This window comes from Falco biarmicus, chromosome 6, assembly GCF_023638135.1.
Source record: "Falco biarmicus isolate bFalBia1 chromosome 6, bFalBia1.pri, whole genome shotgun sequence".
In the NCBI taxonomy this organism is placed as follows: Eukaryota; Metazoa; Chordata; class Aves; order Falconiformes; family Falconidae; genus Falco; species Falco biarmicus.
The window spans coordinates 73,071,815-73,096,660 of record NC_079293.1 but is presented as its reverse complement, the minus strand read 5'-3'; the positions used below and the strand labels follow the sequence as shown (position 1 = coordinate 73,096,660).

Sequence of the window (24,846 nt, the reverse complement as noted above, 5' to 3'; positions counted from 1 at the left end):
TGTTTTCATCGCAGGAACAGCCCAAGGCTGGTTATTGACGCGGGCCAACACGGCCCTGGCCCCGGGTTGCAGCTGCCATGGCTGCAGAGGCAGCAGGCGGTGGGGGTGGGGGAGCCCTCTGAGCAGGGGGCGCTGGGGGGAGCAGAGACCTGTCAACTCGTTACACAGATGGGCCACAGGCTGACAGGGCCACAGGCCTGGGCAGGGCTGGGTTCAACTTGCTGGGGTGCTGGGGGCCAGGAGACAGCCCTGAGCTCCCCCAGGTTGGGGGAGGGGGGTTTAATTGGTGGGGGCACCCCGTCCCAAGCTGGTGACAAGGGATGAGACGCAAACCTGCCCGGTGCTTGGGGAGGACGGGACACGGGCACCCTGCAAAGCTGCTGGTGCTGGGGGCTATGCCAGTCCATCTGGGGGTCCTGAGCCCTCAGTGAGTCCCTGTGTGATTGTCTCCCGTGCCAGTGGTGAGGACATGGCCACGAGGGCCGGAGGGAAGCGCGCTGTGGGTGTGTGGCTGGGCCGTGGGTGCTGGTAAGGGTTTGGGTGCCAGGAGTGGGTGCTGCCTGCGCCGCACCGACCCTCAGCACCCAGCCCATATGCTGAATCGTAACCAAACTGGCACACAGCAGGGGGTCGGAGCCTCAGCCATGCCCAGCACCACACTGTGCCTCAGTTTCCCCCAACTAGGCAGGACCTGGCCATACTGTAACCCCCACCCTGACCTCCTCACCCCTTCCCAAATGCCTGCGTCTGTGGAAAGCCAGAGCACATCTGGCCAGGCAGCAGCCTTAGCATAATATTGTGCCAGTGCCTGTGGATGGGCGTCCACATCCTCCCCCGGCCCTGCAAAAAAATGTGCAAGGGCAGGGTTTTCCCCCTGACACCAGCCAGAGCTGCGCTTTCCGGGCAGTGGCAAGGGTGGGCGATAGGATTTCAGAGCTGGGAGCAAAAGGATTAATAAATAAACGAGGAGTGGAGGTGGGGAAGGGCTGGGCGGGAAGTGCTGACGGCAGCTGGGACCGCTTGCTGTCGGGAGGGTGATTCTTGGTTGCTGCTGGCCAGCGGGTGGGGACGGAGGGGAGCATCGTGGCTGGGGCTGCACAGCCTCTCACCATCCTTGCCCTTCCCCATGGATTGTCCTGAACAGTGCCATGGAGGGACGGCATGGACCCAGCATCTCCCACCCTGGGCAGCCATGCACAGGGTGCCTGGGGACACAAGGCCCCATGGACACAGATGCACAGAGTGCTTGGGGGGGAGACAGTCCCATGGACATCAACGCACAGAGTGCTTGGGGACACGCAGCCCACATGCACAGGGTGTTTGGGGGACACACAGCCCCACGGACATCCATACACAGGGTGCTTGAGAACACAGAACCCATGCACAGGGTGCCTGGGGACACGCAGCCCACAGGCAGCCATGCAGGTGTCTGGGGACACATGGCCCATAGCAGCCATGTACAGGGGCCATCACTCATCGATAAAGGCCAGAGGACACTGGAGGCACTGGGCAGGTGCTGCAGCCAAGCACAACAGTTTGCAGCTGCAGGGCTGCAGCCGCGGGTGGTGCCGATGGCAGCACAGCTCATGACCAGCCTCCAGGTCACCCGCCCCAGCCAACACCCCATCCCATGAAAGGGCCCATTGATAGCAGCGAGGAGGGAGACCCAGCGGTGTCAGGTATGCAGGGCGAGACAGGGTCCCCCCAGCTCCTCTCCCCTTGCCCTGCTCCACCAGAGCCGCCCGGACTCCCCGCGTTTCCCCTGCCTCTGCCAGGGGCAGCTGGGAGGAGGGAAAGAAAACGGTCGCTGCACTGTGCCTCAGCGTCCCTACCAGACCCGGGGTGGTTTACCCACACACACACCCCCCACCAGGCTCTGGGCCAGTCTGCACATCAGGTCCCTAAACAGGTGGGACACCAGGGAGAATTTGGAGTGGCACAAGCTGGAGACACTCCAGGTTCAGGTCAGCCCAAGCAGAGACAGGACATGGGCAGCAAGAGGATGCACAGCCCACCATCCTCTTCCTCCCAGCAAGGAAATGGGTTGACAAGGGCCTGAACCCCTCCTCACTGCCCCCAGCCCCAACCCCACACCCCCAGGGCCTTGTACTAGGGTAGTTTTCTTCTCCTGCAGTAATTCAGTATTCTCTGATGAGGCTGTCAAGACTTCAGTTCGTTAAGGTTCAATTTCCTTTTGCATATTTCCTCCCCAAAATCACCACCCCTGAACCAGCAGACATCCTTCCTTCACACTGGGGAGATGCAAAGCCAGAGGCGGGGGGGCCTTTTCCCCGACCTCCCGAGGCTGCAGGCGAGTTCGTGGCCTCCAGAGTCACACCCCAAACCCACCTTCCTAGACTTGTCCTGTCCCCCCTCAGCACAGCTGGGCTCCGCATGCCTCTGCTGCACTGAGACACCCCGCACACCCTCCCTGCTCTTCACCAAGGCACAAGCGCGCCAGCCGACTCCCACCTCGCAGCACGTTTTATCAGCATGGTATGAATTTAATTATGACATATATACAGGTGCTGCAAGGATCACCGCGGCCGTTTCATACAGATTTATCCAAGAAACCTTACAGAGTGCTCAGGGAAGAGCTCTGGTGTGGACAGGCGCAGCCGCTGTGCAAAACTCAACTCTTCATCACAAACTTCTCTCCTCAGAGGTTTCCAAGGAACAGCCCAGACACTGAGCAGAATTTAAAAGAAAATACACCTCGAGACTATTCTGACGCTGTGCTAAAGGCACATATCACAGCCTGTGGTCATGCACTTATGCAGGCTGCAACAGCCGAGCTCAGACTTCATCATCTGTAGCTCTGTATTTAATGAGCCACCAGATTTACAGCCAGCAAGGCTGGGGAGGTCTGCACAGCAGCTGTGAGCTTACCCAAATGTACACCCCCCAATCGCAGAGGGATCCCCCAGCTTTGCTGACCATTGCCAGCATGAAGAGGAGAGTTACACAGTCAGCAGCCTCACATTCGTGCACATACCAGTGACACTGGGTTAGTGGCAACTGTTTCTGAGTCGCTCCACTGCCGGGGCAGCAGTGAGACCAGCACAAATTTGTTTTCCTTAAATCTCACTGTATTAAGAGCTACACCAACCCCTTCCCTAGAATAAATACCATTGTCTTTGTAGAACTGAAAGTCAATTCTGCTTCCTTCCACCCACATCCCCGAAAGAGATGTATGTGCAGACATATTGATCTTCTCCTTTCAGAAGTTGTCCATGGCACAGAGCTGGTTAGGCTGCCGGGAGAACCAACCAGGTTCTGAAGAAATGAAGTCAGAGTTCACTTTTTGCGGGTTTTTTTTGGCATTCTTAGCGATGGTGACACATTTAAGACATCCCAAACCACCTCATGATTGAGAAAGGAGAGAGACTTTATTTACATAAAGTCATCTGAATCGTTGCCATCCTGTGGGAAGAAAGACAAATCAGGATCATTGTGCATGCTAAAACGGAAAATGGTGAAATGGGGCATTCAGCAGGATTTCAGAATTGCTATTCTGGTTTCCTGCCACAGACACCATGAAGTCAGACCAGACAGACGCACAACAGCAGGTCTGGAGGGGGAACAGCCCCGAGTTGTGAAAGAGCAGTCACTATTTGTTGTCCCTGCAGTGCATCACTTCCCTGAAACTGCAGCCCATGTGCTGCAGCTGGGGAGGAACCAGAGAACAGGCTCTCCAGCAGCTTCATGGACCATCCCTGTATCACAACCTGAGCTTCTTTCCAACTCGGGAGAAGGAAAACAATCTGGCATCAGGTGAGGGTCAGGTACTGAGAGGAGACCCCCTGCACAGCATTTCCACTGTGCCCCTCCCTAGCCAGTGTCACTAATAGGGCACTGCCTGCTTCAGCACGTCAGGAGATGCTCCCACATCAACCCAGCTGGAGTTTCAAAGTGGATCTGCATGCCAAACAGGAGCAAAAAAGTCAGGAATTCTTGAAAACCACACACTCACCTAGGTGATTTGTCAGGGACTAGGATGTAAAAGTTGCATTTTAAACTGAGGGTCACTCAGAGGAGCTCAAAGATCTATTTGCCCAAGGTCCCACCAAGGAGGAAGCTGCAGACACGCCAGACCTCAGGCAAAGCGCAGGTGCATCCAGTGCACAGCTGGACCTGTTCCGAACTTCAGCCCCTAGCCCTCCTGTGATCCACCTTCTCACTTCCCTCAAGCTCCTCCCTGCTTTGGCTCCTTTTCCACGATCAGACTGCAGCTGTATTCTACTGCTCATCCTGGGCCAACACCTGCTTGCTCTCTGCAAGCACATCCCTTCAAGCTTCCTCTTCCGCCCCTCAGCACCTATATCCATCCCTCCCCAAACTGTTCTCCTTACACTTCCAGTTTATTTCTGGCTAAAAATGAGCATTTTCCCCTGCCTCCCTTGAAGTACCAAGGTGGCATATGCAGGTCATGGTTGGCCACCATTAGGGACAACTCTTCTGCTCATGCACCAGGTGATGCTCAAGCAGCTCAAAAGGAGAGGCAAGCCTGGTGCTGCACTTAAAAACTCTACCTGCTCTTCCTCTGGAGTGGGAAGGGCACTGGAAGGACTTCACACACATTTCCAGCAGCACAGGCTCCTCCTGGCTGACGTACAAGCGACAGGGCCCTCTCAGAAAGCAGAGGAAAGTGGCAATGTCCTTCACCAAGAAGGGGTGACGGAGATGCGCTCTGTCAAGCAGGAGCTGTACCATCACAATCCCGCATTGAATTTCAGCTGACTCTGAAAGGCTTCTGTGGGCATCTACTGGCTCTTACCTGATTAGAGGACATGTTCTCAGCCTTCATTAATGATGAGTAACTCCTGGAAGGGAAATGACATTATTTTGCATTATATGTTTTCAAAACCCACCAACAGAGAGACGTTATGATAAAACAGGAACAAGTACCAGAAAAACAAATTTTCTTCCTTTCTGAACTCAGGCAGACTAGACAAGTATTTGCTTATCTCATATTCTTTGACTAATTAAAACAACCAGAGAAAGCCCAGGCGCTACGCAGCCTGCTTCCCCACAGCTTTGTTCAGGAACTACCAGCTAGATCACCCCAGGAGGCAGAAAATCCTTTACTTTGGGGGATGGCCAAGAGGCAGCTCTGGGGCACGGCTAAATAAGCAGGCAGAGCTCTTACTCTGAAGCACAGATGTGCCTGCTGGTGACTTCAGTTTATTGTGCTTCTCTAAGCCCTCTTTTCTGACCTCTACATGTGTTGAATCACTTGGGAAATCCAGGAGTTTTTAAAATTCCAGTTTCACCATCATTTACAGATAAACACGACTTACTAAAGCTTAAAAGTGAGCTTTTGGGGCCAGCCAGCGGATGCATCCAGTGCTGCACAGGGCCGTCAGCGCTGAGGAACAAGCTCACGCATGCTGCTGCGTGTTTGGTTGCCAGACGACAGAGAGGTCAATATGACATTTCAAAACACCATCCCCTCATTCTGTGTTTAAAGGAGCACGTGACTGAAGATTCACACGTGTTTCAGTTAACATCAGTGATGCAAGGGGAAGCTGAAGAACACTAGCGAAGGCTTGGTGCTTTCCAAGGCTTGCATGGACCTGGAAGCCATTGCTCCCATCCCAATGACAGAGAGCTTGCCCAATTTCACCCAAGTTAAGAACAGGTTTCAAAAGACACAGTCCTTTCTTTTTAACAATGGTTTAACATCCAGGTTTATTTTAAGAGAAATGAGGAAAATGCATTTATTCTAAAGACAAAGGAAATCACTGGGCCGTGCAGACGTCTATGCCAGAGCAGGTCAGCTGAACACTGAGTAACACCGGGCTGAGTATTGAACAGAAACTGCTGACCCATGACTCTCTCCGAGCACCGATGAAAACTGCGTAAGTTAGAAGTTGGCACTACAATTCATTACTTACCGAAGTTCTTCCAGCTCTTTCTTCTTCTTCATCTCTTCCTTTTCCTTCCGCTTCATCTCTTGGATTTGGGCTTTTTTCTCATTTCTTTCCTCTCTGTCCCGGGCTTCCTTCTCAGCAGCCAGGTCTGGGAAGCGCTCCACTTTTGTCTTCTCTAGCCGATTTAGGATCTCATTCACCTTCTTCTCCACTGTCAGCATTTTCACCTTTGGAGTGCAAAGAACTATGATCCTTATAAAAAAATACTTTTATTCTGGCACTTTCTCAACAGAAAGAAAACAACCTATTTCCACTGTACGCATGGCTGAATCCCACAAAAACAGATGCTAAGGAAAATCACTGCCACCGAGGGCTATTCAGCAGGTTGTGTAATGGCATAGAGAGGCCTACTCCCAACACTCAGAAGCACATTGCTAATAAGCATAAGCATTGCTAAGTACATAAGCATGACTAATTTCATTTCTTGGCACATGCCTCAACAAAGCAGCCAAGAGACAAGAACTTGTCTCTGCCAATTCCTGAAGAGGTGGCAGGAAGTCTCTGCAGATCATTTTGGGCAGAGAAGCTCACAGGCTGCTTCTTGACTGCAGGGTTTTTAGCATTTCTTGCCCTGGTCCAGAACTGTTTTCGTCAAGCAACTGCACCTCTAGAGAGCCTTCCCTCCCAGCAGCCAAACTGGTAACAAGAATTTAAGCATTAACATTATCTGCAGGTAACAGGTTAGGCTTGGAAATAGCTTAGTGTGCTGCCTTGATGCGATACCAAAGCTAAGCAGCTCTGCCTTTTAACAGGTTTAACAAATTCAGAAGCAGCAGCAGGGTGAGACAGCTCTCGGAGCAGAGACAGTAGAGCAAACACAGCAACAGACACCTCCAGGACCCGACACAGCCCTCCTTTGCACAGCAAGTCCAAGTCCTGAGCCCCTCCAGACGTGTGATTACACTACTGCCTGTGAGCTGATCCAAAGTGACTGCTCATATGCAGGCTCTTCAGCTGCAGTAAGAGATGATTTCCGTGGAGATACATTCAAACAGATAGCACAGACCAACGTGCGACACCACTGTGCATCAGCAAACACTTGTCAGCTGCACCATGCTGCAGTCTGGAAACACACAGTGTACAGGCTACACTCTGCTACAGGCTGACACCCAACCACGGACCTTCAGGTAATGATCAGGCAAGTCGCTCCTGGTATCTCTCTTACACTTCTCAAGTGGACAGTTCCCTGGCTTTAGGGCAAATGCTGAAGACAATCCACCCAGCTCCTAACACAGAAAGGTTACAGTCTGCCACCAGGTCACTGTCACTGGCTCACAGCAAACACTTACATCCTTCTGCCTATGAAAGCCGATCTGCCCCACATCCATGTCTGCAGTCTTCTTCAGGTTAGTCCATGGTGTGTACACCACATTGACATTGTTCATCTTGCAACCTAGGAAGCAGGGGAGAAGGGAAACATTGCAATTCTTTACGTGCTGAAAGGTCTTAAAAGTCTTCTGTGCACATGGAAACACTGACAGTTATTCTTGTCACAAACATGACTAGCTAGGCAAGAAAGAAGAAAACTGAGAAGTCCTTCCAGCATTACAGTGAAACGGAAGAACACCACGACATCATTTTCTGCAGTAACATGAGCGCTGCAGCAGTGTTAACGAACTCCAGATGGAGATCGTCTTTGCCAGAAGAGCGATTACTATGGAAGGGGGCCCCAAGGTGGTGTTAGAGACTGCAAGCCCTCCTTGGCTCAGGCAGCAATATGGAGACACAAACAGGAATTTCAGAGATTTAAAATTCCTCCTTATAAAAGTGTAATGGGCAGCCCCAGCAGCTGCAAATGACATCTGCTTCACGTAAGACCCGCAGGCATGGGCTTAGCAGAAAGCACCACAGCAGAAACATCACAAATGTTTGATCCAAAAGAACACATGCTCGTGTGGACCAGAAACACTCGCCACAAACACCTCACACCGATCTCCCAGGAAACCAGTATTACCTTGAATGCTATTCGCCTTCACTAGATGGGCACAGTCTATCAAAACTTCTTTAGGAATGTCATCCACCGTCTGCCCCTGTGACAGAGCAAGGCAACGTGAGTGGCTGGAGGTGGGGGGCTGTAGGGGCTGATGAGCGCCTGAAAGCCAAGAAGCAGGGTGTAATGCTCCGCAAACATGGCCAGGACCTCTACACTCCACATTTCACATGTCTTTCGTGGCATTTGTAAGGAGAGGTTCGAAACGCCGCAAGTGATTTGTGCCTTGCTTTTCTCAAAGGCATTCTCCCTGTTTTAACAGGGTGATGGATCCTAGCCCCATGCCTGGTGTCAAGCCCAAAATCACTAGTTCTGTTGGACCATGTTAATCTTCCTGCTCCTCTCTGCGTTGTTTAGTAACAGAGGCTGTAAATTCAGCCTCCCCACACTGGTGGTTACCTGCACCCTTAGGGAGCCCTGGTTCACGTGAGCAAGGATGGTCTTGTGTATGGGAATCACTGCAGAATGGCCAGGTGCAGTTCTTTTGGGGGTGAATATTAAGGTTTTTAAATATAGGTGTCACAGAATTACCTTGTGTAACCGAAGGTACACGTGCGCGGAAGAGAGTTTATCCACATGAAACCTACAGAATAAAAAAAGCACATTTAACAGAGGATAAGAGATGGTGATTTGTTCTGAAAGACTTACTTCCTAGGAAGTGACAAAACAGCCACTCCATGGACAACAAAACTATAGAATAGTTCACGATATACATGTTTAAAAGGAGGTAAGGGAGTCAGACACTGCCCTTTAAGAAACACCAGTCCTCTCAATGGGAGGACAAAAAAATAAAACCCCTTTCCCCCTCCTCTTCTTTCTTTTAAATGGCATACTGCATGCAGACAACACTCACATGATGAGCCTACACATGTGGTGTTTTGGTCTGTCTATTTATTATCAAGAGAAACAGCCAACTCATGAACTCCACAGCAGGCACTGCCCATTACACCACTTACATGACTGGTCTCAAGCTCACAGAGGAAAAAAAAATTAAAATAAAATCCCAGTTGCTCAGTAGAACGGTCCATGGAGTACAGCCTTCAGTTTCTGACAGCGGCAACAGGCAATGCTGCCTGGGTAGTGCACAGGATCTAGTGGGTTCAGCGAGTGCCAGTCCCAATAACAGGTGAACCCCAGCTCTGTGCTCACTTCATTCATTGCCTCCAAGGTTTCATAAGCCTCAATTTCCACCCCCCCAGCCCTCTCCTCACCAGACTGAAGAGTGCTCTCCATTTCTGTCCTCCTTACAGCACAGCTGTACAACTCCCTGATGGCTCCAGCTGCTCTTCACCAGATCTTTTCTAACTTGATTGTGTCTTTGCCGTGACCACCTATTTTTCAAGCCTCTGTCCCAATCAACACTCACCCCAACCCTGCAGACTTCAAGGACAGACGGGGAGGAACTGATCTCATGTCACCTCCCAGCCTTCCTTAACACTATTTTCTTTTAACATAACAGGACTTTTTCCTTTCTGCTGCAGGACAGAAAACCACCACCAAGCACCAACGCATGAACTCTTGCCTGTCCCTCCCGAGCTTCCTACTCCAATTCCACTGGACCCCTCTTAAACAGAAGTAAGTCTAAAAGGTGCCAGACACCATTAGGGTAACAACTCCCACACCTCCACAAAAGGACTGATGGTATTTTGTTGAGATGGCACTAGATTCCGAAAAAAACAGCATGGATGATGTCAGTGTGAGCTATAAGATACAAAAAAGATAGGGAAAGATGACTTTTATGGTTCAGGCAATTTGAGGACGCATCTCAAGGTCGCTCCTAAATAACAGTATAGGCATACTTTAAATTATGTAGCAATAGGACAAACATGAGACCGAAAGTGAATGTGATACTGGTACAACAGTTATTCTGCTGAATCACCATCCCTCCTGCTAGAAAAGAAAAAAACATTCCCTCGCCAGTTAGCTGCCTGCTGACAAAATGTCCCCTATGGAGCACGTTAGATACTACCTATTCAAGCTTCAGTTCTACCAAGACACTTCAGCTCATCCTGGCAAAGGCCCTCGTGAGCAGTGAACAGCACTGCCACATGGTGATTCTTGTTACTAATTGTTAGCAGAGGGCAGCAACTGTGATACATTCTGGTCTGTGCAACAATGCCCGAAAGCAAGCCAACTCCTTCATAAACGTCTCACAAACCTTATCAGTCTAGAAACTTTACGGACTAATATAGCCAGCAAAGATGCCACCAACGGCTGCTAACAGGATAGGGAACTTCCCTTCTCTTGGATCTCTCTTCCAATGAGATCTTACAAGCCAAAAAAAACAACCCACACATGTCAGTGTGCTTCCTTCTGCCCACCTGGCCACTGCTCTAGTGGGTCTGCTTAGAGCACACATGGCTTTCACCCAGCAAGAATCAAAATCTCAAACTCTTCTGCTCCTGCTCACTGACTCCAACTCCTGAGACAGGTTGTTTTACATGCCAGGCCAGTACTTGCACACAGGGGTGACCAAAGCACCTCCCTTGTGAGGAAAGGCTGCGGGAGCTGGGGCTGTTCAGCCTGGGCAGGAGAAGGCTGAGAGGGGACCTGAGCGATGCGCACAGGTACCTTAAGGGCCAGTGTCAGGGGGCCGGGGCCGGGCTCTTGTCAGCGGTGCCCAGCGACAGGACAAGGGGCAACAGGCACAAACTGCAGCACAGGGAGCTCCGTGGGGAGAGCAGGAAAAACTTCTTTCCCTTGAGGGTGCCGGAGCACGGGGACAGGCTGCCCAGAGAGGCTGTGCAGTCTCCTTCTCTGGGGACGTCCAGAGCCCACCTGGACACGATCCTGTGCAGCTGCTGTAGGAGAGCCTGCTTGAGCAGGGGGTGGGCTGGGTGGGCTCCAGGGGTCCCTGCCCAGCCCCACCGCCCTGTGGTGCTGTGATGTGAAGCACATACAGAGGAAAAGGCACTGGGAGACAACAGACAGTTTTCTCTAGGCACAGCACTTACTGTGCTCAAAAAACTCATAGCTCCACCCCCAGGCCCGGTCTGACTGCTCAGTGATTTCACATGGCTTGTGCCTCCACTCTCCCTGGTCTTTGATAGCTTTTTGTTTTTTCTCATTTTACTTGTTCATGCATGGAGATATTCAGGAGCTGCTACTCTTGTTTGACTCTGGGGGTGCTCTCTCTTACAAATACCAAGCTGCCCTTCCCATTAACTCTCCCCATTTCCTAAACGCAGTAAAAGCAAGCTAGCACCTCTATTCTGAAACACAAATATCTATGTATGGAGTTACACAGGTTATTGCTACTCCAGCAGCTCCAGGCACAGATAAACCCCAAAAAGCTCTCCAAAAGGGCCAGCTCTTATGGTGAACAAAGAGGGGGGGGTTGAGGGGCAGATGCAGGGGAATGGATTCTGAATCAACGGAGTCCCAACAACTGCACCCAGGTCTGCTGCAATCCACCTTCACACTGGGGTTGCATTTAAACTGCTAAATGGCCCTGGAAAAAAAGAGACTCTACAGTGCCTGTGGAAGCCGGAGGGTTGTTACAATCGTTAACTCAGCTGCATAAGGAAAGGCAATTTTTTTCAGTGACTCTCAGTACCTACCAGATATCTTCAGGCCAGCCGTACTTTATTAGGTCTTCATCTGCAGGAATAAAAGCATCAATAAGTAAAGCCCAGGACCTCATCAACAACAAACTCAACTACCTGTCAAGCCGGAATCCTCCACTGTTGGTCAGCCACTGTGTGGTGACTGAAGAGAAAGAGAAGAGGGCTTTAATGCTGCACCTGCCTGGTCCAGGTATGGTAGAAACAGGTATGCCATGAACACCTCCATCACTAAATTTTGCAATTTTAAAGTGAAAATATGTTTCTTCAAATATGCATCTAACAGGGGGAGACTTTCAGGGCAAGTCTTCAAAATAGCCACACTAACACTTTTCCCTTGGAGTGAGATGCCCAGTTTCACATCATCCACTGATGTAGAAAGAGGAGCCGCAGAAGAACTGTAACCTTCACTGTGAGGGAGAGGACAGACATGGGAAGCCTACAAAGTACGAATGCTCACTGGATAGGGGAAAAATACAGACTGAGCAGGGAAACAGAAGGCTGGTTTGCAAAAAGTTTTCAAACACAACCCGAAAAATATTTTTATCTGAACAGTTTTTGTTTTTCCGTTAGTTTTCACTTGTATTTGAAGGCAGTTACTCTGCCTAGAGCATTTACAAAATGTATTTATCCTAACTAAAAGTAACACAGTGGATTTCAGAGGGTAAGTATGAACCACTTGCAAGGGTGGACAAGTTTCAAACAATATATCAAAGACATCCTTTCAAAATGACCTTAAAACCCCCAAAATCTAAATCTAAGCCATTAGGCATCGTTACATCAATGTACTTACTTTCATACTTATCTTTTCCCATGTAAATGGTGTAAACGGAAGGAACAACTGAGGGACAGAAAGAAGAAAACAAATCAAAAGAGGTTTGGAGAAACTGTGCAAGAAATCACAAACACACCAGTCTTGGTCACAGAAATCAGAATGAAAACTGCTTCATTCATCCATCCATCCCACTTCCCTCCTAGGGGCCAAAGGAAGATTCTTTTGAGCTTCCTCCACATTTTAGCCCGAATGCTTCAATGGGCTTTGGAAAGTGGCAGTGGCATTTCCACTGCTTTCCATGGAAGACTATCCAGCAAGGAGCAGCTTTCTGGGCAAAACACACTCAACATCCAGGTAGATCATATTGTATCTGTGTAACCGTATCACCTGTCCAATTAAACACACGTCTGAGATCCAGAAAGGCTGACATCGTATTTACAGTCTGGGATTAAGTCCCTGTGTGGCCCTGAGTGAAACAGCTCACCTGCCTGGCCCTCATTTCCCCAAAGTATCAGAAGCCCAACGTGAACCTCCCCCAGCTAGTCTGGAAGGATTAAAATTCACAAAACAATGGAAAGACCGAAGTTCCATAAACTTATTTGTCTCATCTGTGCCCTTCAAGGACACTTAAAACAAAGTCCTCCTCTCCTTTAGGGCTCATTCCATCATGCAGTAAAGACACTGCCAGTTCTGGGAAGCCAAATGAATGTCCTCTCAGCATCATAACCAAAGGTCAGCACAGCTGGGAGAGGGACACAGAGCAGTCAGGAAAGTCCTGCTGCAGAAACCACTGAGCAGCCTGCTTAAAAAAAAAATAAAATGCTCTGCTCTTGTATATGACAGCAGGGAAATCCCAATTACACAGCAATGCTACCTACCAGATTGTCACATTTCTAGCTTCTACAATTTTTAACAATTACCTTGTGTGAGAGCAAATGATGCGGCAAATAGCTACAAGCCTCAGCGCTGCGCTCAAATTTAGCTGTTCTTCCCCAGGACCTAGAGCAGCTGAGCACTTCAGCACAAAGAATTATTGCAAGCAGGTTTTCAGCAGACAGTTTCACACCCTAACAGCCAGTGGCTGAAACAACCTGTTGCAGCAACACAGATCTGTATTTTTCATATACCGTTGTGGAACAAACAGAATCCACAGCGGGATTTCTAAAGCAATAGTACGCAAATTAAGGAGTAAGCGTAAGCAAATGAAATGCAGGTGACCAAATCTGCCTCCAAAAAAGCATCGTTTGAAAACATGGTGTCTAACCTCAAATTTTTAGTCACTAAAATAGTAAACATGCTTCACATGCTACAGCTCACAGTAAAATGACTTGGGTCCCAAGCTGCTTACTGACCCAGCTCTTTATGAGGGCATTTTTACTAGAAATCCAACATCACTACCACAAAGACCAGGCAACATTTTTCAATTTAGTAATGGAGTAAAACCAAATGGAAATTCAAAAATACGAAAGGATTATGGGCCTGTGGGAGTCAAAGGTTGGAAAAAATCCACCCTGGCCAAATAGGAGAGTCCAGAGGATGCAAGATCATCATGACTCCAGGCACTACCCATAAACATAACATTAAATGCTCAAAAATAAAGTTGCATTAGTGATGGTTCCGTGAAAATGAAGCCCATCCTGCCAAAACAGTGGGGGAACACTAACATAACCAAAACGGAGATTACTCAAAATCCGTATTCTTTTACGCACAGGCAGCCAAACACTCAAATCCTTCTCACTAAGGAACTTCATCTCTGGAACTGAGGAAAGCAACGCTATAAAATTGCAGCCTGCAGATACAATGGGGTAAAAACCATACTGAAACTTCCATTTCACCCAGTTACACACCGGTGAAATGACTGGGGGCAAACCAAAAAGGAGCATTCTTGTATGACCCTCTGTATCATTAGCCTGTACTGGATCAAACCACGGATCCCTGATGCTTCAGAATGGCTGACCTTTCCACAGGGGCAAGCAAAAGAGAACGGTCTACGTGAAAGGAAAAATAACGAGACAATTTATGTGTTATGCCTTTCCTCTGGCTTCGGACAGCAGGACGCTTGAGAGAGCTTTTCCGAAGTCACCTAGCAGCACCGCTGTTCATTCAGTGGGTTACTGCCCGCTGCTGAGAGCCCCTAGCCCCGGGGAGACCCCCAGCCCAGCTCCTGAAATCACGTTAAGCTGTAGCCGACTTTGGCCCAAAGCGGGTCCTTTGCGCTCAGCCCAGCCCAGAGGCCCGCCAAAAGGCACCGAATGGACTAACGGGGGTGCCCAGGGCCGGGAGCAGGTGCCGGTACCGGTGACGAACCGGGCAGGGCCGCGGCCCAGCGCCCCCCTCCCAGCACCGGGACCCGGCCCGCCACATGCCCCCCCGCCCCGCTCTCCCCTGGCCCACTCACCGTTGGAGGTGAAGTAAAACACCATGTCGGCGGCTCCCCGGCCTGCCCGGCCCGCAGCTCCGCGCTGCTGCCACTGTCCCCCTCCAGCGGCGCCTGCGACCGGAGCGCGGAGGTGGGGAGGAGGCGAGCGGGCCACAGAGCGCGTGCGCTCGGCGCAACGCGCATGCGCAGTACGATGGGAGCGCGCGCTCCTCCCCATACCCGTGAGCCGCCGCTCCGGGAGGTGAAGCCGGGGGGAGCACTGCGCATACACACTGCGCCCGGGAGGTGACGTCACAGCGACGCTTGCGCATGCGCCTTACGCCGCGGGCCCGCCTCTTCGCGCATGCGCAGCACTGGCTGCGGGGCGCGTGTGCGCATGCGCAACGCTCCTCCCGCGCTGTGGTTGGAGGGGGGAGCAGTGGGCGGGGGGTGGCTGCGAGCGCATTTTATGCTATTTTGTTAATTTTATTTTTTATATAAATTGTGCTCGCAGTGTGCCGGGGCGGCAACAGGAGGAGCTCAGCGGGGGCTTCCATGGAGCTGCCGCCGCCGCCCCCCTGTGGCCCCTCAGGCTGCTGCGGCCTCGCCGAGGAGGGTCGCCGCCGGCGATTACCGAGGCTCCGTATGGACGGCAAAGCGTCGGGAAGCGGTATCCCTCGCCGCAGAGGGAGCAAGGGGGTGCCACCCAGTGGAAGAAGAACCTCCCTTTGCTTTATGAATGATTTTTGGCTTTATTGCCGCGGCTGCCGCCTCCCTTCCCCTCGTCACCGGGGTTTACTCTCTTCACAGCAGGACCTCGGTGGCCCGTGTAAAAGCAGAAGCAGTGCTGGGCACCCGGGAACTGCCCCTTGGCCTTTGCCCCGCCCGTTGCCGTGGGCCGTCCCGCGCCCCCGCCCCACGGCCTACAACTCCTATCAGCCCCCGCGCAGAGGCGGTGCTGTGCTCGCGGGGCACGCTGAGAGCTGGAGTCCCTCTTGGGGAGTGTGGCGAGCTCTACTGTCTGATTGGCTGGAAAGCGGGTGGGGCGGGTGCCAAGCGGCGCGCCGCAGTTAAGGCCAATGGCGATGAAGTACGTGTGAGTGACGAAACGCTCGGCCAATAGAAGGGGGAGAGCGGGCGGGCGGGAGAAGGTGCGCGGGTTCGAAGGCGCGGGAGTGTTGGCGCGGTGTAGTGCTGGGGGAGCGCGGCCGGGAAGGAGGTCGAGTGCTTGCGGGGGATCTGGTGGTGAGGGTCTGGTGCCGTACTGAGGTGCAGGGCTTATGTTTACGGAGAACGGGGGTGTGGGTGTCAGGGCCTGGGGCGGTTCTGGGGCACCTCTCTGGGCTGAGGGCTGAGCCGCTGGGCCCAGGGCCTGGTGTGGGGTTGGGGGCGGGCGGTGAGGTCTGTAGGGCCCCGGGCTGGGGCTTTGGTGCGGCGCTGATGTGCACCAGGCCCCACATACTGGTGTAGGTGGGGTGGGGGACCGGGGTGATAGCGGGGGAAGTGTCCGGCCAGACCTTGGTGCTGGGTCAGGTGCGGGGAGGAAGCTTCTGGGGGGTGTGGAGCGCTTCGGTTAGGTCCTGCGTTGTGGGGGGAGAGGCGTGAGGTGCTGGGATGAAGGGCTGATGCAATACCGAGGTGAGGGGCTGGTGGGAACTGTCTTATGAACATTTCGGGAAGGGGTGTGGGTGACTGCGGCTGGCAGCAGAGCGCTGCTCTGCAGGGAGCTGCGTGGGATCCTCAGGTTAATGGGATTAAATCCTTACAGGGAACTGTAAGGATTGCTCACTGCTATGCATGTGCCTTGACTCTCCTGCCAGCACTGTGTCCTTGTCGTCTTCCTTTCACCTGCACCTGCTATCTTATCCCAGGTACCTGCAGGTTTGTTACTGTTGCCCCGTGTTTCTACAGCATTAACTGCTCTCTCTTGAAGTTCCCCTCTGCCAGCAGCACTCTGTGTTGAGATCATACAACTACTCCTGCAGCTACACAGCTCCTGGCTCAATCCTCTGCCACCACTCATGTCCTTGGTCTTCCTTGGCTTGACAACAGTATGTCATGTCCAGGCTGTCATCAGTCACCGCTTCCCCAAAATCAGCAGTGCGTTAACGCAGGCGGGTTAGGAGGAGCTTCCCTCTGCTGGTAGATGATTGAATAAATTATTCTTTCTGGCATTCTAGCAGTTTATGAACGTTTACATTAGTTGTCTTGGATACAGGATATTTGTTTATTCTGGGGTTTCAGTTGTGAAATGTCATGTAATAGAAAAGTTAATACTGGATGGTAATTATCTCCAACTGGAAGAGATGGAGCAAACAGTGTCAAGTGTTAAACTGGTTTAAATGGCTGCTGTGTTAATGAAGGCTAAAAAAGCATGATTTATGGTATGTGACAAGATGGAAGGTGGGAGAGAAACTCTAAAAGCCTGTTGGGTAAAGAGCTGTCTCAGCTGGAAGGTAAATGCCAACATGAAATCCTCATGGGAGTAAACTATGAATATAGGCAGGAGCAAGCAAGTTTCTAGGAACCATGTCAGTGGGTCTGGAATGAGCTTTGCAAGAGACAAAGTAAAACACGTTTCTGAATTATCCAACTTCATCTTAGATGAGGGACTTGAGGATGCATTTTTCCATGATGACAGAACTGGACTTGACCTGGAATATCCTTTCTGTGTGTGCTTGTTCTACAGCTTATGCTCAACTGAAGCACAGCCCTGTGTTGTTGTAGTCTCTGTCATGCCCAAACTGCTTCCATTCAGTGTTTTCTTCCCAGTCATCCACCTTCTCTTCCTTCTTTACTAAGTTTAGGGGGTTTTGTTTTTTACTGGAAATCCTGTTTCAAGCTATTTAAAAATGTGTTCTTGTAGGCACTCTGGTGAAAACATGGCAGGTGTTACCCCGCAGAAAAGGAGACGTAGTTCTACTGATACCGATGGGTATGTTAACTTCTCATAGATTTTGCTTTTCAAATAAAAGCAGCTGATTGCTGCATATAGAATAAAATAGACATTTTAAATCCTTGAGAGCTTTTAATATAGAGTGGAAAAAATATTAAGATGATTCTGAGACACAGCATCAGCCCGTGGTTATTATTCAGTGACTTAACATCTTGAGAGGTTTTATCTAATACGTATGGAAACCAAAGCTAAAAAAACCTAAACACTAATTGTTTACAAATTTAAGAAATAAACTCCCTCGTGTTTGCATTTCCTTGTGGTAAAGCCTCAGCCTTTCCCATTTGAAAACACTTGGATAAAAAATACTGAGGTCTGCACAAATTATCTGAAAGTCTTCCAGTGTTAATAGCAAAATAGCTCCTTTGTTACATATGCCTAAAAAAAATTACAGGTTTTTGTTTTTCTTTCCCCCAAAACCCAGTGGGGGAGAAGGCACTAGCCACGAACAAGCCCCCAAGATTTAAACTCAAAAGAATACTTTGTATCTTATTCTTTTCTAACTGTACCAGCGGAACAGATTTTTCTCATGCTTTTCCTGAACATCGCCCACAAAAATACTTCTGGAAGGGGGAGAAGAGTGAAGTCTGATCGCTGTGTTGGAAAGACAGATTCCTGAGATAAGGTGTAAATACTCACTGAGGAAACGCCCTGCATTGCTATGTACCAGATAGTTAACCAGCAATGGCTGAACTTGTCCTTTGTCTAAATGTATCCTCTCCCCCTGGGCAGTGGGTTCAGAGGCTATTAGTGATTTGCTGTCAATGTTTGAGATTCTGAAATGGCTGTCACAGTGAGATTTCAGTGCATCCCTTTCAGAAACTGGTATAAAATATTGTGAGACAGCCCCCTGAGCTTTATCAGTCTTGCATACAAGGGCAGGGGATGCACAAGCTTTTTCAGAGGCGCAGATCTGAGTTGACAGGTTTGGTCTGAAACAAAATAAGCTTTTTTTTCCCCCCCCCCTCCCTCTTTAATCATGAATAAGCGCTGGTCCTGTTGGCAGCATTCCAGAAAGTAGAATGAGTGTCGTTCCCAGGTGCTTTAACAAGTTCAGGCAAGAAAATAATTTGCTGGTTAGAAAAAAATACTTGGAGAATGGCCTTTTGATTTTTGCATATTATATTTTGATATTTGTGTTTTTTACAGGGCATATACCAGTACAGGCAACAAGGCTGAGTGGAAAATCAAGTATTAAGTAAAACAATAATTGAAAAGCTTGTATATTATATTTTAATATTTGTATTTGTTATGGCTTATTCCAGTACAGGCAACAAGGCTGAGTGAAAATTAAGTAAAACAGTAATTGAAAAACTTTCGATAGTATGTGTGATATTGTGCTCTGTAATTCTTTTTGCAGTTCATCCTTAGCCTTTGAGACTCCTGTGAAAAAAATGATGATAGGCTTTGCAGGAGGTCTGTCTCCACGCAAAAAATCAAGAAATAAATTGTTTGCTTCTCAAATAAAATGGTCACCTAGCTCCAGTGATGAGATGAAGGAAAATGACGCTGTGTTAGTGAAGCCGGTGCTGTCAAGGAGGCTGGATATTTCACCCCTTCAGGCAGCCAGCGATCCCACAGCCACGCAGAGGGAGCCCTTGAGGAAATTATCCCCAAAAAACACTTCCTTGTGCAAGCCCTTTGTGCCTGCAGCGTCTTTTTACAGCAAGGACAAGCAATACCTTACTCCTCTTGAGAGAAAACAACTGAATGAGAACCACTTTTTGGGTGAGAGGAACAGGGATGAAAATCTCCCAGCTGTCAGCAGGACTGAAAAGACAAACAAGAACTCAAGCAGGAATAAAAGTGCAAAGCCAACCAAGCACACAACAAACTCCAAGCATGGCAGAACTGTCCCCAAAGTACTTAAGAAGGCAAAGAGAGAGGTACCAGTGGGAAAACCCAGTGTGGAGAAAAAGAATGTCAGTTGCCTAATTAAAAAGAAGATGGATTCACCCTTCAGAGTCCTAAGCATGACAGTTAAACCAGCCCTGAAACTCCAGTTGGGAGCAGCGTTCTTCTCTGCCAGGAAGAAATCACACTCTAAAAAACCACTTGTAGACACCAAGCCTCTTCATGGTCTCCCCAAATCTCTGCAAGAAAATGATCAGCCCAGGCCACCGACAACTGCAAAATCTATTTCAGTTGATGGAAACAAAATTCTTGAGGCGGGCAGTATATTGAGAACTATTTCTGTGCCTCAGAAGAAGGAAAATAAAAACAGGGAGGACTTTACAAGCTGTGTAGATCGAGAGAGAGATTCGGCATGCAAAGGAACAGCATCTCCGCAGAAAAGCGGAAGCACCTCTGGTCCGTTTTGTGCTTCTGAATCTGCAGCTGCAGGAGACAGCAACGCAGAGAACATGGTGAGTAGCAGTGTTGTCAGGACCCACATAGGCATTCATGTGATACACAAGAGCTTGCTGAGCTGGAGGTAACACATGCTCTGGTTATTTGCACACAGGGTGTTTATTATAGATAAAGTAGTGGATTTTGCCTAGGAGAACTTTCACAGATTTATTCCTGCCTTATGAAGGCATTGAAGTGTGGTAAACTTTCAGGCAGTTCTTGTCATCATCCCTGTCTGTCACTAGCTCTCAGCTGCAGTGAAATATTCCATTTGTGATGGATGTTTTCCCAAAAGGCAATAATCTGTATCTTTGTTCTTTTCTGTGATAAAGGGCAAAGCTGAAAAATAAGTTTTTAAGCATCTTTTTACCTCCCCCCCCTTTCTTGTTTTAATAAATGTAGCAAATGCCAAGTCTGAACTTAGTGAGTTTTATGGGAGGTCATGAGACTGTATCCTGAGTGTTCTCTCTGGATAGCTCTCTGTCTGCAAAATGCTACCTGTTCAGAGCTGGAGGAAGGAGGCATTTCTCAAGAGCTCTGCTGCTGTGCTCCTTGAAGCCAGTTTTGTTTTTCCCTAGCCACGTGCTTCTCAGCCAGTGAAGTAATCGGACAGAGAGAGCAAAATTGTTTCTCCAGTGTCTTTATTTAGAGATTTCTCCTGGGTCACAAGATGTTGCTTGCTGGTACAGCCTGTGCTGTAATTCGAGTGGCGCTAGCAGGTTTTGATCTGGTCTGGGATTATCTTTTAAGGGATTATTTTCTCAGCAGGAACTACCTGTGCTAGTTCTGCAGCTCCCTTCTCCAAGGAAGCAAGGTTTAGCCCCAGCTGCTCATGCTTAAACAAACAAACAACAAGTTTTCTGAGCTGGTCTGTTTGAACTGTAACTTTTTTGTATATTACCGAAGAGATAAGAGTAATTTTTATCTGTTGCCAGCTTAGCAGTGAATACTTCTGGTGACAGGGAAGTGTTGGGTTTGGTGTTCCTTGGTTTGGTTTGGGTTTTTTTTAAAACATCCATTTGATTCTTGTACAAATATGTTTAGCAGTGCTGGAATAGTTAAACTTTGCAATGAGTCCTGCTTATTGCCAACCAGTAAATGCTTGCCAGACCTTGCTTTTAATGTTATGATTTGCTAGAGAATTGTTTAGCTTGGGATGTGGATTTTGGTTTCCAATGTAGTGCTTAGGTGTGGAAGGTAAAGGTGGCAATGGAATGAGTGCAGTGGTAAAGTACAAATTTGGAACAGGCTTGCAAGCTATTTCATTACATCTTAATGTTGTATTTTGCTGTGGCATTCTGGTTCTAAAATGTAGGAAAAGCCAATGGAATAGTACCACAGTATTTAATACCGAGCATCAAAAGGAAGCAGTTAACAAGACGGGAAGCTGTTTTTATATGGCTAATGCATTCTGTGTTCCTGGGTTGGTTCAACAAAAGACAGTTTATCGCCTCCTTTGTTCACCTGCACTGTTTTAGTATCTCTGACATTCCTGACTCAATTGTCAAAGTTTTTACAATGCAGCATTAATAAAACCACAAATGTTAGCTTGTGCAAGATTAGATTGCACAAGCTAACGTGCAGTAAAAAAAAAAAATAAATAAAAAATTGAAAGCATTTGATTCTGCTGTGATGGCAGGGTTTTGTGTTGGCAAACTATTTCTGAGGGGTTAACCATAAGCACAGAGTGTTTGAAAAGGGAACTTAGTGACTTTGTTACTGCAAACTGATTACAGGTCAGGTTCTGTGTTGATCTAGTCTCAGATTCTGCCACAGCCAATTGCTTTACCTGGTGACTTACTAGGGTTCCTGATGAGGTGGGAAATAATGCACTGTCATGTACAAAAAGAGCAGTTCAAGGCAAAAATCAGTTTGGCAAACTTTCGTTTTTATAGAACATGTGTGAGAGGCTTCCAGAAGCTGTGAAGATGCCTAGTTGTAGACAGGGAATGAAGCAGAGTCTCAGAAATGCAAAGGTCAAGAAATGATACAAACCTTTACAGCTGAGATTTGCTTAAAAACAAAAGAAAAAACCCCCACATCCCACAATAAAACAAAAGCAGGGGCATGTGTAGGTGTTCAGGTGCTGAGAGACAAAACCCATGGTCATTGTCGTATGCTGAATTTGGTCTCACAGCAGTCAAAGACGGGTAGAATCACAGAATGGTTTGGGTTGGAAGGGACCTTAAGTACCTTCCAGTTCCCACCCCCCTGCCACGGGCAGGGACCCCCTCCCCCCAGCCCAGGCTGCCCCCAGCCCCGTCCAGCCTGGCCTTGAGCACTGCCAGGGATGGGGCACCCACAGCTGCTCTGGGCAGCCTGGGCCAGCGCCTCGCCGCCCTCACAGGGAAGAATTTCTGCCTCATCTCTCATCTCCATCTCCCCTCTCTCATGTAAAGCCATTCCCCCGTGTCCCATTGCCACCTGCCCTTGCCCAAAGCCCCTCCCCAGCTTTCTTGCCGGCCCCTTTAGGCACTGGCAGGTGCTCTAAGGTCTCCCCGCAGCCTTCTCCTCCCCAGGCTGAGCCACCCCAGCTCTCCCAGCCTGTCCCCACAGCAGAGCTGCTCCAGCCCCTGAGCATCTCCCTGGCCTCCTCTGGCCCCGCTCCAGCAGCTCCGTGTCTCTCCTGTGCTGGGGACCCCAGAGCCGGACGCAGTGCTGCAGGGGGGTCTCACCAGAGTGGAGCAGAGGGGCAGAGCCCCCTCACTGACCTGCTGGCCGCGCTGCTCTGGCTGCAGCCCAGGGTACAGTTGGCTTTCTGAGCTGCGAGCACACATTGCTGGGTCATGTTGTGCTTCTCATCCACCAACACCCCCAAGCCCTTCTCCTCAGGGCTGCTCTCAGCCCATTCCCTGCCCAGTCTGTATTTCTGCTTTTGATCTCCCCAACCCAAGCGCAGGACGTTGCACTCAACCTTGCTGAACTTCACGAGGTTTGCACAGGCCCACCTCTCAGCTTGTCAGGGTCCCTCTAGAAGAGGGTAGGTGAGGAATAAGGTAGATGAGAAATGCCGGTGGTACTCCTTAAGGCTGCAAGGAACTTGCAGGAAATCAGTTTTTCCTCAGTGCTGGGGTGCAATGTTTTCAGCAACTTTTTCAAACTCAGCATTCAGGTGTAACTTTAATAACAGTGAGACAGGCAGTCTGCTAAGACTGCATTCTGTTACTGGAAAATACAGCTGTCAGTAACACTTCATGATGTCAGTTAGGCTTTATGTGATTCTGTAGCTGCTGTCTGAGAAGTTAATCAACGGAGAGTTTTATTTTTTCCCTAAAAATTGTCTAAACTTATAGGATGTTGGTGATACCAGTTCTTCTGCAAGCTGGGAGTCAGATGATTGCATTATTTTTTCAAGCCAATCTCCACGTAAGGTGAATAAACAAGGTAAGTTGGATTATATACATCTTGGTCTATTGATTCTGCTTCTCTAGGAAAATGAGGCAGAAGAGACTTCAAAAATCTCTTAGGCTACCTGCTTTCCCCCAGCAGGATCAACTCTGCTGAATTCTCAGGTTGTCCTATAATTTAGCGTTTAAATAACCTGGACAGTAATGATAGAGAGTCTGCTGTCTCCCTGATTAAACTCTTTCAGTGTTAAGCAGCCTGTAAACTGTTTATTATCCTGATGTCTAACCTATCTTTACTCTTCCCTTTACTACGTAGCCCATTCCCAGTAAGATTTCAGAACTCGATGTATTTGAAACCTTTTTTTTTTTTTTTTTTTCATTCTTTTCTCCCTGGACTGTTACCCTGATCCTTCCAGCTTTCATTTTTAAATCATGATTTTTAAGCATCTGACTTTTTTATTTACTTGTTTTCTTCAGACTGAGCCATGTCTTTCCTGGTGTGGTACTCCCAAATAGATTTCCACTGGAGCCTTATGAGCCCTAATTAGCAGGAAGGGAGTAATTCATATATTTCACATGCAGTGAATGGAGACATTTCCACAGGAAACTTGTTTGTGAGATGCCTTTGGTTTGAGGTTGACCATAACCCAAGTGCTTTGCATGCAGCTGCTGCCCAGAGGGTTGATCCCGATCTCTTACTTTGCCCTGGCTTATTGTTAAGTATAGTGATTCCCCTTATCCTTATTTTGGCTTAGTTGTTTCTGACTGTTTTCAATCCAAGAATGCTTTTTAAATTAAATTCTTAAATGCCCCTATGTGCTGGCTATTATCTACAAGGTTATAAGCATATATTACTGCCTACTCCTGATGGTCACCAAGGGAACTCCACTCTATACTTTTTTGTTTCCGCAGTGAATTATTAACAGTAATTATTTGAATATGAACTCCCCCCCTGCCAAATTTGCCCCTTTTCTTATGGTTGGTTTACAGGGACCATATTTCCCTACTAATGCAAATGAATTTTCAGAAGTTATATTTTAATTCTAAGACACTTAGTATTTTTCCTCTTGGGAATAGCAAGTGATTATAAAAAGAAAATATGTTGCTTAAATATTATTTTATTAAGGCAAAATAATGTGTTGGCCTCTACCTGCTGTCTCATCTTCCAAGTATGCACTGACATGTGCCAGTATGTTTGCAGAAGTTGAGGTCATGTTATTTTATCCTAATTTCCTGGTTTCTCTATTTTTCCCTTTTAAAATAGGCAGCATTCACTATTCTAGCCTCAGCAGCCCTGGGTTAATTCAGTTCTTGCTAGCCTGAAAAGGTCTAATTTATCCAAGTGTGCTGTCAACATCTTTCCCCAGCTGTGGAAGTTCATATCTCCTTTGTGTCTGAACTGTGCTAACACTCTCATCACAGCTAATTCTTTTATTGATGACTGAAATAAAAAGGCACTAAAGGTTTTGTCATCTGGCTTTAGTGTTTCCTCCCCTTTTGGTAGACTCTCTTCTAGGTTTTCCTCTTGCTGTTACAGGATGCTTTCCTGGTATTGTGGCTGTCCCAGGTAGAGTTCA

General features: G+C 48.7%; 2 protein-coding genes across 10 annotated transcripts in view; one reads left to right on the top strand and one right to left on the bottom strand.

Annotated features, from left to right (window-relative positions):
* Positions 1 to 3,296: 3,296 nt before the first annotated feature.
* Positions 3,297 to 14,816, bottom strand: CCDC25 (coiled-coil domain containing 25). Of its 2 annotated transcripts, XM_056342259.1 has the most exons (9): positions 14,660 to 14,815; positions 12,280 to 12,327; positions 11,484 to 11,523; positions 8,455 to 8,506; positions 7,888 to 7,963; positions 7,223 to 7,326; positions 5,898 to 6,100; positions 4,778 to 4,823; positions 3,297 to 3,423 (listed from the first exon to the last, which is right to left on the bottom strand). In XM_056342259.1, exons 1-9 carry the CDS (start codon positions 14,682 to 14,684, stop codon positions 3,394 to 3,396), a joined length of 624 nt encoding a protein of 207 aa, XP_056198234.1. In that variant the 5' UTR covers positions 14,685 to 14,815; the 3' UTR covers positions 3,297 to 3,393. The 2 variants fall into 2 exon arrangements, with proteins under 2 accessions (XP_056198234.1, XP_056198235.1); XM_056342260.1 differs by lacking the exons at positions 3,297 to 3,423; positions 4,778 to 4,823 and having other exon boundaries at positions 5,979 to 6,117; positions 14,660 to 14,816.
* A 959-nt stretch (positions 14,817 to 15,775) lies between these two features.
* ESCO2 (establishment of sister chromatid cohesion N-acetyltransferase 2) overlaps positions 15,776 to 24,846 on the top strand; it is a 29,886-nt gene continuing 20,815 nt past the window's right edge. For 3 of the 8 annotated variants that reach the window (XR_008822604.1, XR_008822605.1, XM_056343883.1), the window contains exons 1-5: positions 15,782 to 15,865; positions 16,389 to 16,491; positions 17,487 to 17,555; positions 18,934 to 19,939; positions 23,216 to 23,306. Coding sequence is in view for 6 of the 8 variants with exons in the window: in XM_056343883.1 (XP_056199858.1) it covers positions 16,418 to 16,491; positions 17,487 to 17,555; positions 18,934 to 19,939; positions 23,216 to 23,306 (1,240 nt within the window). In the remaining 2 variants the exon portion in view is untranslated. Of the gene's footprint in view, positions 15,890 to 16,388; positions 16,502 to 17,486; positions 17,556 to 18,933; positions 19,940 to 23,215; positions 23,307 to 24,846 lie in introns of those variants that run through there. The other 5 variants (XM_056343884.1, XM_056343886.1, XM_056343887.1 and 2 more) reach the window with 5 other exon arrangements.

What these genes read in the sequence shown, in the direction of transcription:
- CCDC25 (XM_056342259.1), bottom strand. Translation starts at nt 14,684, where the DNA reads ATGGTGTTTTACTTCACCTCCAACG. An exon ending in TGTACCTTCGGTTACACAAG is followed by an intron (nt 7,964 to 8,454) that starts GTAATTCTGTGA and finishes GCTCTGTCACAG; the next exon opens with GGGCAGACGGTGGATGACAT. An exon ending in GAAGGCGAATAGCATTCAAG is followed by an intron (nt 7,327 to 7,887) that starts GTAATACTGGTT and finishes CCTGCTTCCTAG; the next exon opens with GTTGCAAGATGAACAATGTC.